Here is a 17,266-nt window from a genome sequence, read left to right on the forward strand (position 1 = left end):
TCATCCCCTCCCCCCACTGCACCACACAACCAGCCCAGCTCTTCCCCCCCCACCCACTGCATCCCAAAACCAGTCCAACCTGTCTCTGCCTCCCTAACCGGTTCTTCCTCTCACCCATCCCTTCCTCCCACCCCAAGCCGCACCCCCAGCTACCTACTAACCTCATCCCACCTCCTTGACCTGTCCGTCTTCCCTGGACTGACCTATCCCCTCCCTACCTCCCCACCCACACCTTCTCCACCTATCTTCTTTACTCTCCATCTTCGGTCCGCCTCCCCCTCTCTCCCTATTTATTCCAGTTCCCTCCCCCCATCCCCCTCTCTGGTGAAGGGTCTAGGCCCGAAACGTCAGCTTTTGTGCTCCTGAGATGCTGCTTGGCCTGCTGTGTTCATCCAGCCTCACATTTTATTATCTTGGAATCTCCAGCATCTGCAGTTCCCATTATCTCTGATAGTATGTCGACATGTGCTTTCTTGGGTACTGGATGGAAAGGTTAGCCCTCCATTTGAAGGAGAATGTAAAAGATGCAAAACATTGGTGTCAAAGCTAGCCTGGATTAACCAAAAGAGAACATAGCAGTGCTTAGCTGTCTCCTGATGTCTTCTTTCATAATCCTTGAAGAGTCCTCTGAGTGGAGGTAAAGTTCACACTCTCTTTCATGTACTTCTGCCTTCAAAGCAGCAATGCCACCAGCAAATCCAAGCCCAAATCTTTTTTATACTGGCAAAGTAGAACAGAGCAGATTTTAATAGATCAAAATTGCTCTCGTGATCACAATCTCTCGCAACAAATTGGAGTTTAGCACTCTGCCTACACAGGCATAAGCTTAAGAGACTGCTCCACATTTGAATGTCTGAAGCAGAGGGATACATTTCCACAGACTCCATTATCTGTGTGATTGAACTAACACTGGTTCTGGAAGGTGGGTTATGGGAAGGACCAGAGAGCATAGTAGAATTTGGATTCTTGATTTAGGGGATAAACCCGGTGGTAAAGACTCCAGTTTTCTGTCAAAAAAAATCAGTTGCACACTGAAGTTGGATAAAACGCTGGAGAAATTTGGAATTTGTTTTGCATATTATTGACAAAATATTTAAGGGCATTCTTCTTGTAGTCCTCTTATCGCCTTTGTGACCGTTATTGTAGTTGCATGGTACACAGTGGATGATGGTGCATAAAAAGCCAATTCTAATTGATAATGATTTTGCAAACCTTACGTCAGGCTTTTTTAAAAATTGTTGCTGGTGCAGTTCCAGTAATCTTTATGTACTGAGAAAAACTGGTAACTCAAAAGCCAATGTGGCATTCTGCTGATCAGAACAAGTGTATACTTGATTTTAGTGTTAACTATACACAACATCATCATCATCTCTGAAAGTTAAACCACCTCCTTTGTGGGCTACAATGTATCTGTATGTAATATTAGCAATTTGGGAGAACTGTGTTGTGTGAAAGGCCAGCAGCAAAGAAGTCCGATAATAGAACAGAATGTTTTAATCTAGGTAGAAAGATAGTAAAGAATAAAAGTGCTGCCGTGCCTTTATACACCAACAAACCTTTCTATGCATATATAAAAATAAAAGACAAACAACACAAAAATGCACATCTGAATGCAATGGCCATAATTTCACGCTGCTCCATGTTAATGCACACCACATGTGTAGAATTAATACTCAGGTGTACATACATAGCATACATCTTGGAGTGCAGTGGAAGTACCCCTACCTCTGAATCAAGAAGCCCGAGTTCAAGTCACACCTGCTCCACATGTGTTGTAACAACTCTAAACGGGTTCATAAAAAATAGAAAACAAAACAAAAAAAATGAGTGATTTGATGATGGGAAGAAACAAAAAAAAGTGCGTTGATAACAGAATAGGTGCTCATTGTGTTTCTCTGAATCTTATTTCAGACTATTCTACAGATAGTAATATAAAAGGCTCTTGTGACACAGTGGCAGTGTCCCTGCCTCTGAGCCAGAGGCACAGGTTCAAGGCTCACCTTCTCCAGCATCTTTAACAACATCTCTGAACAGGCTGATTCAGGATAATATCCAGAAAGTGAATTAGGTGACACAGGCGTAATGCGGTTAGCAGGATTAATGAAACACAGTAATCACTCGTGTGAAAAATATAAGAAGTATAAACGAGTTATCCTTATTTAGTCTTTCTACATAACTCTTAATTTTGAATGTCTCTATTAAATCTCCATTTAACCTTCCCTATTTAAAGAATAATGACCACTCTTGCTTAAATCTCTACTGTAATCAAAGTCTTCATCTTACTTCTGGCTGAGTGGGAACTATCCTAGCCCCAGTGGCCAACTACATTAGTTTTCAAGGAAGGAAGATAGTTCAGTTGATCACTAAGCAGCAGTGCTGTGGTGGCTAGTCAGCATCAGAGAGGTCAACTTTCATTGTGGCGAAAGTGTCAACCTCTAATAATGTTAAACCCACTGAGAAGGTTACATTCGAAAATCTTCCATCACGTTTTACTTGCCCGTCATTCTTTTTTTTGTTAAAGTTTGTGAAGATGGGAATTTCACCTCATTGGTCTGTAAATTTTGTATGAAAGTTGGGGAAATTTTTGCCTCCTCCTTATCTCCACCTACTCGTCCAGTTATCTGTTTTTTTAAAAAAATTACTTTTAACTTGAATTTTGGACTTCTGTAATGGCTCTAGACTTAAATAAAAAAAATAAACTAATGAAGAATAAATTGCTGTAAGTGACATAGTAATTAGTTTAGTGGTGTTTTTTTGTAACCAACATTTGTGTATCTAGATGTAACTTCAGAGCAAGACACATTGTGTGGGAGACTGTTCTGCTTGTAAGTGCTTGCCAATTCAACTCCTCCCACTCATTTGCAATATGGAAGTCTGATTTAGAAGTTTCCAGTAAAGGCAGGAAATTTTGGCGTGAAATTCCATGACTTCATCTCCAGAACTCAATATGTTGTTTACTACTCAAGTAATTGTGGAGATCTGGAGGGACAGAATTTGAAAAGACAATGTTGTCAATCAGGATGATATTAACATTACTGATAGCATTGTTATGATGAATGTGATGCAACAATTTGCTGCACTATTTGGCGTATCGTAAAACTGACTTTATGATATGAGTTAGGAGCACAATCTGTAAAGAAAGTTGAGTAATCCACCATTTTGTTGGAATGGAGTCAAAGGAGGAAAACGTGAATCTCTTGGACTAGATGAACATGAAGTGGACCAGAGTGCAGATAGAGGAGAAATCAAAAAAGTTGTGCATTTAGGGCAGCTAGCCCGGGGTAGGGAGGTGGCCAGCAGAGCCTGTTGAATGGATGATCTCAGTCTTTGCCACAAATCCTATGAGTTCCTCACATTTATTGAAAATGAGGGTGGGAAACAGGGGTGAGGAAGAGTTGATAAAGGAGAAAATATACTGTGAGTTAATTAATGTTTTCCAGGATAATCCTGGAGTAGTGAGTTGAATTAGCACGGGCCAGGCATTAAGATCTGAGCTCCTTGTAACTCAGTGATGTAAAGGTGAGAACCGTGCCTGGATAATCAACCAGATTAGGAGAGTGTAAAGATTAGGGTAGTACATGGAAATCAGATCTGTGTCAAAGGAATGCTTGAGCAGATTGACCATTACTGAGGTATCATGGCATGTGGAGGTGAAGAGCTTGGCAGCTGGGATTTTAAAAGTTCAATTTATTAAGCGTTTTGAAGCAGAATATTCTCCAGGTGTTAACTCTCAAGAAGTAGGCTCGAAAGGGGTTTGGGAGACTCAGTGATGAGGATACAAGGAAGTGTTTGGAGATAATCCAGTCAGTCAGCGATTAGAACTGTGGCGGTGGAGATACTTAACGTGATAGTAGGGTAGAAGTGGGTAGTCATGCATATGGGTAAGAGACGTTACATGGAAGCAGGAGTTGAGGAAGTCTGTGAACTTAGAAGAAATAGAAAGAGGAAAGAACATTTACATTTACTCCTTCAGCCATTTTACTGAAGGAGTATGTATAAATGCAGATATTTAAGGCTCATGCGACCACTTCAGGTTCAAGAGAAGGAAGAATCATTCAGTAGCCCAATTTCAAAGTATGAACACACAAGTTAGTTTATTTGTTGGTTGTTTTCCATTGGCTGTTTGATTGTAGAAGAATTCAAAGTTGTTTAAAGTTGCTTAAGTATACAGCGTGTTTGTATGGCATGTGCTGAAGGACTTTGTCCTGATTTCAAGGATTCTGCACAAACTGCTTGCTCCCAGACATGAAATTGAATACATCCCCTTTGGATTACTGCAGGCAAAGGGAACCACAGATACTTCCCAGTGCATGGTACATTGTTGGAAGAGGGTGGAGAGAGAGAACGGAGGAGGCTACATCCTCGAAGCATGTTCAAGGATCAATTCTCTAAGGCGAATCCTTGAGGAAAATTGCCAGATGCCTCTGCACTGTTAAGAAGGTTACTGAAATTTACCACCTCCTAAATCAGCAGCTGAAATGCCAGAGAAGAGCAAAGAAAATAATCTCAGGTTCGGTGAAGGTGACTTTGCTCGTGAATTTGGATGTTTCTGGTGCCTTCCAGGTTGGAACAGGCAATAGTTGCAACTCCTCTCCATTTGCTGTCCATTGATGCATTAAGGAGGTCACTGAGTCTGTGTTTCAAGCTGCTGAATACATTTTTTTTCTTTCTAGAGACAACTGATGGAATATACAGATGAATTTGTAAAGATTGCAAGCCTTCTCAAGATGCAAGGGACCATTAATAGAACACATCAGTTTACAGGCATTGCATGTCAACCCTGTGATGTACGATAACCAAAAAAAAATTCCACTACCTGAACATCAGTTTAATACACAATATCTCAGCAGAAATCATTCTAAGCAGTCCTCTGTGCCATCTACATTTGCAGCGCCATGGCAAATGAAGGGTAGCTATGGGATGAGGGGAGCTACCTGAAGATGTTTGGTGACCTACTAAGGCACAGAGACCATACATGTGTATGCAGCTTGCTCATAACAAAAGGCACATTTTTGATGGAGCAAACTGTTGCGTTGCTTAAACAATGTTTCTTCTGGCTGACTGCTCTGGTGGAGCTATGTACGACTTGATAGTGAGGTTTGAAACACTTAGAGGGCAAGGTGAAGTTCTGCATGTTTGCTGTGTGTTATAATTGAGAAGGATTGTTTGTTGGTGTGTTTTGTGGGGTTGATGTACTGAGCAGTCATTACACTAGTAATGAAGTTGGTAGGAAACGGCATTAATGATGTATTCATTGATCTGATTCCACTGGTTTTGCAAGGTTTTTTTGCAGGGCTTCCTGTCTCTCCGTTGATTGATGACATTTTCCCACTCTTCAGCTTCTACTCCAAGGTCTATCAGTGCAGTGTTGGGAAAATCTTGAGGCCTGCAGAGTGATGTGCCATTCTAATGTCTTTCTCAAGTCAATCTAATTTTACAAAGATTGCCGGCACCTTTTCCAGTCAAAATATAACTTCCCTTTAAGAATAAGGAGGGGAATCCATTCTGGATAGTCTAAAATTTGGATCCCTTATTGAGGTAGCAGCCACTTAACAGCCTATGCTGTTTACCTGCTACTATCAATTAGTTGCACTGGCAAACTAAGTTTGCATTGTGTCTATATCTAAACCAAGTGGCAAAAGTTGATTGCTAATCATGATCCCTCTGGATATTCTTGGGGACTACGTAATGAACAGTCAATAAGCTGTGACTTAATGTGGATATATTTAATTTCATAATGTTTACGTTTAGTATATAAGTGAATGTTGATGGATGTCATGATTTTCCTTTGAGCACACTGACAGTTAATTAAGGGTACATTATGAACGTTAATAATAATCAAGTTCTTTGATGTCTTAGTGAAGTGGAAAAACCTTGCCATTTGACATTTAAGTAGCAACTTTCTCCAACCATTTTTCATAGACTTCATTTATCGGATTGGAAACATCTAGTGTTATTGACCACATCAGCCAGTCATGAGCTGAAAGCCAAAAATAACCCTGTTGGTCAGTAAACAAGATTTCAGTGCTCTTCCATTATGTTCTTTTGAAATATTTAAAAACCATTTCTCAAATCATGAGGCCAGATCATTTAAATATATACAGAAAATGTGAACATTCCAGCTGAAATTCCTGTAACTCTCCACAATATTGTAGTCTGAGAATCTTCTCTGTCTTTTACTTTCTAACCCCTAACTTCCCTCAGCTCAAAGTGTTACATTCCAATTAATACTTTCTATAAATCTTTTCTGTGGTTTCTATGAAGCAGTTTTTAAACAAGCTTAATGAAATACCTGATAAACCTGAATGACAACTAGTTTAAGCCAAAATATATTCCTTTTAAACTCTGGAATTGCTCTGAAGGGCTGCTTATAGGGTTCATTCCTGAATGCATGCTCCTGGCAAAAGTTTGAGAAATCATAAATGCAATTCCCTTGACCTTCTATCCATTAAAATTCACTCAAATCCTTTGAAAGTTGCTTAAATCTAACAATTCACATTCTGGAGGGCAGTCATTCTTGAATCGGTGTCTAATTTACTCACTATATAGTGTGTTTTACCCAATTTATTTCAAAACAAATTGGTTTAACTGTATCACAACATTAAAGAATGATATAGAATTTACAGAACAGAAACAAGGTATTTAACCTGTAGTGAGTAACAAGGTCAGCCTTCTGGACCTCATAGAATATGAGTTCCCTGATTAAGTTTGTTAATCTGATCGAATCAGGGAGCCCTGGTTGACAGATAAAGAGGGGAATGTCAGAGATCCTGGCACTCCGAGAGCTGACTCTGAAGAGGTGTTACTAGAATCAAGGACTCTTCATGTGTAAATAAAGGGCGACTTGACGGGATGCCATCCTTTGAGAGTTATTTTACAACCCACTCCATTGCTACTAATTTTATCAGCATTCTGTTCTACTCTTGTTTCCCTCATGAAAACTTAGCAATCCTTCCCTTAAATATATCCTTGCTATCTACCTCAGCTACTCACTGTAGAGACAAGCTGTGCATTCGAACTATTCCCTTTGCACCAACATTACAGTAAATGTCAATAGATGGCAATTGAGGACAGCAACTGAGATCGGATTGCTTTTACCCCAAACCATGGCCACTGAAGTTTGCTGTTCCTCAACTATCAGCACTTTATGACTGAAATGAACTCTGTCAGTTTTGCTGTTCTTGAGTCCTTTGGCTAAGTATTGTACTTGTGTGTTTTTATGGAAATTATTTGATTATGACATCATGAATTTAATGAAACGGTGGCTTGCAGATGACACCAAGATTGGTGAAGTAGCAGATAGTGAAGGGGACTGTCAGAGATTATAAGTAGAATATAGATAGATTGGAGAGTTGGGCAGATAAATGGCAGATGGAGTTCAATCCGAGCAAATGCGAGGTGACGCATTTTAGAAGATCAAATTCAAGAGCAAACTATAAGGTAAATGGAAAAGTCCTGGGGAAAATTGATGTACAGAGAGACCTGGGTGTTCAGCTCCATTATTCCCTGAAGGTGGCAACGCAGGTCAATAGGGTGGTCAAGAAGGCAGAGGGCATGCTTTCCTTCATCGGGTGGGGTATTGATTACAAGAGTTGGCAGGTCATGTTACAGTTGTATAAGACTTTGGTTCGGCCACATTTAGAGTACTGTGTACAGTTCTGGTTGCCACGTTACCAAAAGGATGTGGATGCTTTGGAGAGGGTGCAGAGGAGGTTGACCAGGATGTTGCCTGGTACGGAGGGTGCTAGCTATGAAGAAAGGTTGAGTAGATTGGGATTATTTTCATTAGAAAGACAGAGATTGAGGGTGGACCTGATTGAGGTCTACAAAATCATGAGGGGTATAGACAAGATGGATAGCAAGAAGCTTTTTCCCAGAGTGGGGGACTCGATTACTAGGGGTCATGAGTTCAAAGTGAGAGGAGAAAAGTTTAAGGGAGATACGTGTGGAAAGTTCTTTATGCAGAGGGTGTTGGGTACCTGGAACGCGTTGCCAGAGGAGGTGGTAGACGCAGACACCTTGGTGTCTTTTAAGATGTATCTAGACAGGTACATGGATGGGCAGGGAGCAAAAGGTTACAGACCCTTAGAAAATAGATGATAGGCTTAGACAGAGAATCTTGACTGGCGCAGGCTTGGAGGGCCTGTGTGTGGCATGCTTGCCTTCATTGGTCAAAACAGTGTATAAAAATTGGCAAGAGATTGTGTACAGTTCTGGTTGCCATATTACCAGAAAGATTTGGAGGCTTTGGAGAGGGTACGGAAAAGGCTTTCCAAGGTATTGCCTGGTTTGGAGGGTAATAGCTATGATGAGAGATTGGGCAAATGGTTTGTTTTCACTTGAACGTAGGAGGCTGAAGGGCGACGTGATAGAGATTTATAATATTATAAGAGGTATGGTTATAATGGATTATTAGAGTCATTTCCCCTCAAGGTAGAAATGTGAATTACTACGGTGCATAGATTTAAGGTAAAAGAGGGAAAGTTTAAAGGAGACATGAGAAACAAGTTTTTTTTTTACACAGAGGGTGATAAGTGCCTGGAATGTGCTGTCAGAAGAGGTTGTAGAAGTAGATACACAGTAATGTTAAAGAGGCATCTTGACAAATAAATGACTAGCAGGGAATAGAGGGATTCAGCTGCATAGACTTAAAAAGATTTTAATTTAGAAAGTTGCATGCATCCGCACAGGCTTGGTGGACCAAAGAGTGTGTTCCTGTGCTGTACTGTTCTTTGTTCTTTCTTTGTTTTTAGTTGTCCTTGAGAAGGTGGTAATGAGCTACTTTTTGAACTACTGCTGTCAATGGGCTCTAGGTTGACCTACAATGCTTTTAGGGAGGGAATAGTTTTTGGAATTCAAAACGGTCCACAGAAACCACATTTCTTCATTTAAAAAAAAGACCTGAAGCATGTCAGCTGGACCTGATTTGCTCTGAACAAATCCACACTGGCTTTCTGTAACTAATCCATATTTACCAAGTGACACAATTCATTTTGTTCCAAATTATTGTTTCTAAAAGCATCTCCACATTTGCTGAAGTTAAATTGATGTACAGCATCAGAACTCATCTTACTCCCTTGTTCAAAATTTTCATAATCTTTGCAATCCCCTATTCATCCTTCGACAGGCCTAAATCTAACGAGAATATGAAAATTGTTCTCTGGCTGTTTGTGGGACATGACTGCTCATAAATTGTCAGTCAATTTCTTTTTTTATACTGCAATTCAGGAGCAATTCGTTGGTTATGAAATTCTTAAAGATGCCTTAAGGTGGCAGAATATAAACGGAAAGAACTGCAGATGCTGAAAATCAGGAACAAAAGCAGAAGTTACTGGAAAAGCTCAGCAGGTCTGGCAGCATCTATGAAAAAGAAATCAGAGTTAACATTTCAGGTCTGGTGACCCTTCCTGACAGTTATGAGGCAAACTCTGAGGAAGGGTCACCGGACCCAAAATGTTAACTCTGATATTTTTCTTCACATGCTGCCAGACTTGCTGAGCTTTTCCAACAACTTCTGTTTTTGTAAAGGTCATGGAAGGCGCAATAGATGTATATTCTTTTCATTTATTTAAGATTGCACATTTCACCAGGAATGGATGGAGGAGTAGCCAATGTTAAAGCAGATCCAAGAGTTATAAGGTACACATTAGTTTGTAAATTAAAAATAGCCTCTGCCTGCAAGCTATTACCAAGTTAAAACTGCAAGTTGGTGATGGAGAATCTGAGATAACAAGGTGTAGAGCTGGATGAACACAGCAGGACAAGCAGCATCAGAGGAGCAGGAAAGCTGATGTTTTGGGCCTCGACCCTTCTTCAGAAGAAGGTCTCTGCCCGAAATGTCAGCTTTCCTGCTCCTCTAATGCTGCTTGGCCTGCTGTGTTCATCCAGCTCTACACCTTGTTATCTCTGTTGGTGATGGAATATAGGGTTTGCATTGAGTATTGCTGAGATTGACATTGCAAGAGCTTTTTTTTATTTCATGGCAGTATTGAAATTTACCATAGAATTCCCCTTTAGTCCTGAGAATCTTATGTAGAGCATTTGCATCCACAGCCTATGAACAAGGACACTGTACTCATTTTCTCCACTGTCTCTTGTCAAGGTTGCTGAACATCTGTTGCAGAAGGCTTCTCCTTGACTCCAAATATTTTTACTTTAAGCAGCCGATAATCTTTCACCAACTGGATTGCCTGTGGAAATGTCTTCAAAACTGATATACCAACTTTGGATATGTAGTCTCGACTGAGCTTTCCCCCTGTACTAGTTGAATAAATTACATAGTTGCAACTAATATGAAGAAGGAAAACAAAATGTACATGAATAATAATCTTACTTGGATTGCACCATCACAATTCCAATAGTGTACTAATGCAAGGTATAAAAGTATTTCAGCCTGCATTATTAGCACTGAGTTTGAATGTTTTGTCATTACTTTATGATTTATTTATGTTGCAGGTGCAGTATCTCGGCAACCCTTTGCATATGGCATCAGTTATTGCAAATTGCCTCAAGGAGGAGCGGAGGATTCTAACAACTGTGAACACGCCTGAACAGGTAGGCAATATTGTTTCTGATCTTATATATTCCACGTTATAACTTCTTGGTTTGTGTTTCATTCTATATAACCACTGACCAGTCACTTAGTAAATATGCAAACCAATTGCAAAAATAGCACATTAATGAGTGGAAATTAGACCATAAGACCATAAGACATAGGAGTGGAAGTATGGCCATTCAGCCCATCAAGTCCACACTGCCATTTAAATCATGGCTGATGGGCATTTCAACTCCACTTCCCTGCACTCCCCCCGTAGCCTTTGATTCTTTCTGAGATCAAGAATATGTCGATCTCTGCCTTGAAGGCATCCAACGTCCCGGCCTCCACTGCACTCCGTGGCAATGAATTCCACAAGCCCACCACTCTCTGGCTGAAGAAATGTTGTCTCATTTCAGTTTTAAATTTAACCCCTCTAATTTTAAGGCTGTGCCCACGGGTCCTAGTCTCCCCGCCTAATGGAAACAACTTCCTAGCATCCACCCCTTCTAAACCATACATTATTCTCTCTGATGAAGGGTCTAGGCCCGAAACGTCAACTTTTGTGCTCCTGAGATGCTGCTTGGCCTGCTGTGTTCATCCAGCTCCACACTTTGTTATCTTGGATTCTCCAGCATCTGCAGTTCCCATTATCACTGATACATTATCTTGTAAGTTTCTATTAGATCTCCCCTCAACCTTCTAAACTCTAATGAGTACAATCCCAGGATTCTTAGCCGTTCATCATATGTTAAACCTACCATTCCAGGGATTATGTGTGTGAATCTCCGCCGGACACGTTCCAGGGCTAGTATGTCCTTCCTGATGTGTGGGGTCCAAAATTGGACACAGTATTCTAAATGGGGCCTAACTAGAGCCTTATAAAGCCTCAGAAGCACATCATTGCTTTTATATTCCAACCCTCTTGAGATAAACGACAACACTACATTCACTTTCTTAATTACGGACTCTACCTGCAAGTTAACCTTTAGAGAATCCTGGACCCACTCTCCCATATCCCTTTGTACTTCTGCTTTGCGAATTTTCTCACCATTTAGAAAATAGTCCATGCCTGTATACTTTTTTCCAAAGTGCAAAACCTCACATTCACTCACATTGAATTTCATCAGCCATTTCCTGGACCACTGTCCTAAACTGTCTAATTGGCCTATAATTTTCCATCTTTTGCCTTGATCCTTTCTTAAACAAGGGGGTTGCAACAGCAATTTTCCAATCATCTGGGACTTTCCCTGACTCCAGTGACTTTTGAAAAATCTCGACCAAAGCCTCCGCTATTTCCTCAGCCACCTCCCTCAGAACTCTAGGATGTAGCCCATCGGGGCCAGGAGATTTATCAATTTTTAGACCTTTTAACTTTACTAGCACTTTCTCTTTCGTAATGCTTACCATACTCAACTCTGCCCCCTGGCTCTCCCTAATTGTTGGCATACTACTCATGTCTTCCACTATGAAGACTGACGCAAAGTACTTATTAAGTTCTTCAGCTATTTCCTTATCTCCATTCACTAGCCTTCCAGCATCAATTTGGAGCAGCCCAATATCTACTTCTGCCTCTTCTTTGTTTCTTACGTATTGAAAGAAGCTTTTACTATCATTTCTAATATTACTAGCTAGCCTACCTTCATATTTGATCCTCTCCTTCCTTATTACTCTTTTAATTATCCTCTGTTTGCTTTTGTAGCCTTCCCAATCTTCTGATTTCCCAGTGCTCCTGGCCACTTTATAGGCTGTCTCTTTTTCTTTGATATATTTCCTGACTTCCTTTGTCAGCCATGGCTGTCTAATCCAACCCCGGATAATCTTTCTTTTCTTTGGGATGAACCTCTGTACTGTGTCCTCAATTACACCCAGAAACTCCTGCCGTTGTTGGTCTACTGTCTTCCCCGCTAGGCTCTGCTTCCAGTCAATTTTTGTCAATTACTCTCTCATGCCCCTGTAATTACCTCTATTTAACTGCAACACCATTACATCCGATTTTGCCTTTTCTCTTTCAAACTGCAATTGGTTTTGGTCAGTAGTGCACAATGACGCGTCTTTTTCACTCTGCAAACTACTATTTTCTGTTGAAGTCATTCAGTATAGATCAGGATGTCACCAAATACAGAGTTGTAGCTTTTTTAGGCTGCATGTATTTTCAGAGATAAAAGCATGATTGGCTGTGAAATCCCTTCTCTCCCTGATTTAATAAGATAAGGAAAACTTAGTGTTGCTTGCTAAACCTGTGTAGTAGGCAACTGACAAAAGTAGCCGCTGATATAAATTGGGCTGCTTTGCTCAGTGTTTATTTGATTAACTGGCTAGAAGCCCAATTAATTTCTATGCAGTATTATTTTTAAAACATCACATAATAAAGCAAAATGATATCACCTATTTATAAAGATAGAGAAAATTCTAACTCACCAGCAAATGTCATACGAAATTTGTTAATTCCATGTAGGACTGAAAATCAATTTTTTAAATAAAATGCAGACACTTTATGAAATAGTCATTTTAATGGTATTCTATTTTGTAATAATTATTTACAAAATTTCACTCTAAACGTAGCCACAATATTTATATGACTGATCTAGTTTAGTTTTATTTTGCCAGTGATAATTCTCAGAATGTTGATTGGCCCCTCTCACCACTGATACACAGTGGCAGCAGTGTGTACTATCTACAAAATGCATTCCAGTAATTTTTATTGCACCTTCCAAACCCTTAATCTCTTCCATCTAGAAGGGCAAAGACAGCAGATGCATAGGAACACAATCACCTGTTAATTCCCCTCCAAGTCACATACCATGCTGATGGGGAGCTATATCACTATTTCTTCTTTGTTGCTGGTTAGAATCCAGGAATTCCTTCCCTGACAGCACTGTGGCTGTCCTAGGGTCTGCAGTAGCTCAAAAAGACTGGACACCACCCCTTTCTGTAGGGCAATTAAGGATGGGCAATAACTTATGCCAAACCAGTGATGCCCATATCCCATGAACTAACAAAAAAAGTTATTCAAACAGCAATGATGCTGAGGAGGTAATTGGCAGTCAATACCATTGCCTGCAAATCTAAAGTCAGCATTATTGCAAAGTGTTTAAAATGAAATAGACTGCACATCAAAATTCTGACAATTGAATATTGTCATGTATATACTTGCTTGATGCTCCAAGCACGTACACGGATATTTCTGCTGTTTAGCATTAGGATCAACTATATTGAACATTAGCTGTTGCATTGATTGTAAAATACATCAGATTTTATTTCTACATGTCATTTTTCTGATTGGCTATTGCCCTTTCCAGCCTCACCATATTTCACCCCCAGGAACAATAGTTAAATCAGCTGTTGGACCTATTTACAAGATCAGGTGGATCGTTTATCAATTGCAAATAGTGTGCCTCAGCTATGGAATTAGATGCAGCTTTCAAGTTCACATGCCTCCAAGTGTGGAGCCATTCTCCGAGCATACGCAAACTTAGAAAAGGAAGCCCTGAGATAAAATAATTGTTTAGAATCCTTTTTAAAAGCTGTATTTGGGACTTTGTTCAAAGTCACCACTTGTCTTCTTACATATGCCTGGCACAACGGCGAGATTATTTTCATCCTCCAACTTGGCTTTAGTACATTTACTTTCCTCATGTAAATCATTAATATATTGTAAATAATTGTAGCCCTAGCACTGCTTCTGTGGCACACCATTGGTTCGCATCCTCAAAATGTTCCTCTTATCCCAATGCTGACTTCTATTATTTAGAATCCTATCACAATACAGTATAATACTGTACTTATGTTAAAATAACGCCTCCAACACCTTGGGTTCTTTGTTCAACATATGCCTAATATACAGTACCTTATCAATCACCTTCTGGAAATTTACTTTCATTTGGTGAAAAACACCATTATACCATCAATTAATTGAGCTGAGGTAATCAAATCCTGTTTCATTCATTGGCGTATTATGTCTTATAAATTTTAATCTTGTTTATAATCCTGTTTATGTATACTAGGGGCTTGAGGAAAAGTTACTACAGAGCTCCATGATTTCAGAAAGGCAAAGAGGTCTGGAACACAGAATGACTGCTATTAAGGCCAATACACAGGTATGTTAATTGTGAACCTATAGAGGAGTCTACTTATTTTATCCAAAAGGTGAATGTGCGTGAATTGGGGAACAAAATGGGAAATCCTTAAGACCCAGATGCTGCTAAAACAACTTCTTTCTCAGCAATTCGTGCTGGAAAATTGTGAATACAGTAACATTAGTTTCCTGTGACGTGCCTCTAGTAAGTCAGATTTCACACGGCTGGTGCAGGCATTAGAAAGTTATTTGACAGTCATCCATGTCTAAGTAAGTTAATGGAACTGGAAGGAAAGTAAATGTAAGGACTCATTAGATGCTAAATGTTCATCAACGAGTAGTTGAACGATAATACACTTCAAACATTTACATATTCTATCTTTAATCTATTCTGAAATAGGTAGAAACATAGAAACATAGAAGGTAGGAACAGGAGGAGGCCATTCGGCACTTTGAGCCAGCTCCACCATTCTTGATGATCATGTTTGGTCATCCAACTCAATAGCCTAATCCTGCTTTCTCCCCATAACCTTTGATTCCATTCGCTTCAAATGCTACATCTAGTTGCCTCTTGAATACGTTCCATGTTTTGGCATAAACTATTTCCTGTGATAATCAATTCTACAGGCTCACCACTCTTTGGGTAAAGAGATGTCTCATCTCCGTCCTAAATCCTCCAACCTGATTCCTCAATCTATGACCCCTGGTTCTGGACACACCCGCCAATGGGAACATCCTCCCTGCATCTATGCTCTCCAGTCATGTTAGAATTTTACAAGTCTCTATGAGATTCCCCCTCATTCGTCTGAACTCTAGCAAAAAAAATCCCAACCTGGTCAATCTCTCCTCATACATTAGACCCACCATCCTCGAAATCAGCCTGGTAAACCTTCGCTGGACTTCCTCGACAGCAAGAACATCCTTCCTCAGAAAAAGGACACCAAAACTGCATGCAGTATTCTTGGTGTGGCCTCACCAAGGCCCTGTATAACCGCAACCACACATCCCTGCCTGGGCACTCGAAACCTGTTGCAATGAAGGCCAACAGACTACTTGCCTTCTTTATCGCCTGCTGCACCTGCATGCTTACCTTCAGCAATTCCCATGGAGATTTTACTGTTGTTCCAAGAGACACAGAGGGACATCAGTAGTGGGCAGTAGATTCAACTATGTTATTAACTTAGATCCCAGTACACCATATTCAATGAATTTCTGGCTGTAGTGGCTAAGGGTGTCTGGTGCTTATAAATGTGTACCCAGTGAGGTAGGCAACATTTTCAGAAAGCAAGGGCAGAGATAACTGAAGATAAAAGAGTGAAGATTTGGCTGCTCATTGATGCTTAAGTTGAGGAACAGTCACAAATGGAACATGTATGGTGAATTTGGCAGTGGCAGGGGGACAGAATATTTAACGCTTGTACCTGAGACTAACCTTGATGGATTTACATTATCTTCTTGAAATTTTGACCTCAAAAGCTTTTCTAACAATGGTGGGGAGAATCAATTATGGGAAGGGGCAATACTTACATTTATGTAGGAACTTTAACAATTCAAAACGTCCTAACTTGCTTTACAACCAAGGACAGATGTTTGAAATCTAATCACTGTTAAAATGTAGGATCCAGTGGATTTCTGGTGTGTTTCCAAAGTTGGTGGCAGCATATAATAAAGACAATGGTTCTCTCAACCTAGGTGTGTGTCTGTGTCTGTGTGTGCGCGCGCGCGTGCGAAGTGTGTGTGTGTTGTGTATTCTAACATTCTTCCACTGCTGTTAACTCCTCTCCACGTTTCTGCTTATTTTTACCCAGTGCTAATTTTGAAACCTACTAACTGCATCCTCCAGTATGCGAAGCTATACAAATGCTTTCACACACTGAACATCCGGCCGGATGATGTGTGATGCACTCTGGTGTAATGATGTCCCTCCAGGATTGTAATGAGAGAAAAACAAATTTAATTTCAGTTGCACAACTTACCTTCAAAACTATTTATTTGGAAATGTACTATGTAGGCGATGTCTGTGTGGTTGTCTAAATGCCTGTGTGACAGTGAGGTTGAAGTGGGACAATACCAAAGAGTGGAATGGTATTGGCCTTGAGTCAAGAACAAAGCCACCGGATTCCCCTACTCCCTTCAGTTCTTGCACAGAACAAATGACTAGTAGGAAAACACCTAAGAGTCTTAATATTTTTGCCTACCTGTTTACTTATATAAAATGCTGACCTGTGCTGTGCAAATGGGAACATTATTCTTGTGATATTGAAACTTGAAGATGCCCACACAACAATAGACACAATAACAACCTGCCGTCTAAGTTGTTCTTCAAATATATAAATTGAAACTTGAATGGGAACCTTGCACATATGGAATGCCATAAAGAATTATTAGATTTATGTCAATTGTTGTCAAGAAGATGATTCACAGCCACCTTTCCAAAGTCAGCTTGGGATGGCCACCAAAATTGGCCTTACCAGTATTGTTTACATTGCATGAAAAAGTTTTAAAAAGGGACAGATTGGCAGATAACTCTCTGCGACTTGCATACCTTAGCTACCTAACTAATTATAGACACCCTTACCATTCGACCATGAGCTAAACTTCGAATCACACATTTTCTCTTTCAGCACCCATTTTCATCTGAATTGCATCACTCA

At 40.1% G+C, this 17,266-nt stretch overlaps 1 protein-coding gene across 1 annotated transcript in view; it reads left to right on the forward strand.

Moving 5' to 3' along the window:
- stat4 (signal transducer and activator of transcription 4) overlaps window positions 1-17,266 on the forward strand; it is a 99,976-nt gene that overhangs the window by 44,713 nt on the left and 37,997 nt on the right. Inside the window, exons 4-5 of the mRNA XM_048534935.1 lie at window positions 10,456-10,554; window positions 14,542-14,634. Coding sequence (XP_048390892.1) covers window positions 10,456-10,554; window positions 14,542-14,634 — 192 coding nt within the window. The remainder of the gene's footprint in view (window positions 1-10,455; window positions 10,555-14,541; window positions 14,635-17,266) is intronic.

The sequence above is a fragment of the Stegostoma tigrinum genome, chromosome 7, assembly GCF_030684315.1.
Source record: "Stegostoma tigrinum isolate sSteTig4 chromosome 7, sSteTig4.hap1, whole genome shotgun sequence".
Taxonomy (NCBI): Eukaryota; Metazoa; Chordata; class Chondrichthyes; order Orectolobiformes; family Stegostomatidae; genus Stegostoma; species Stegostoma tigrinum.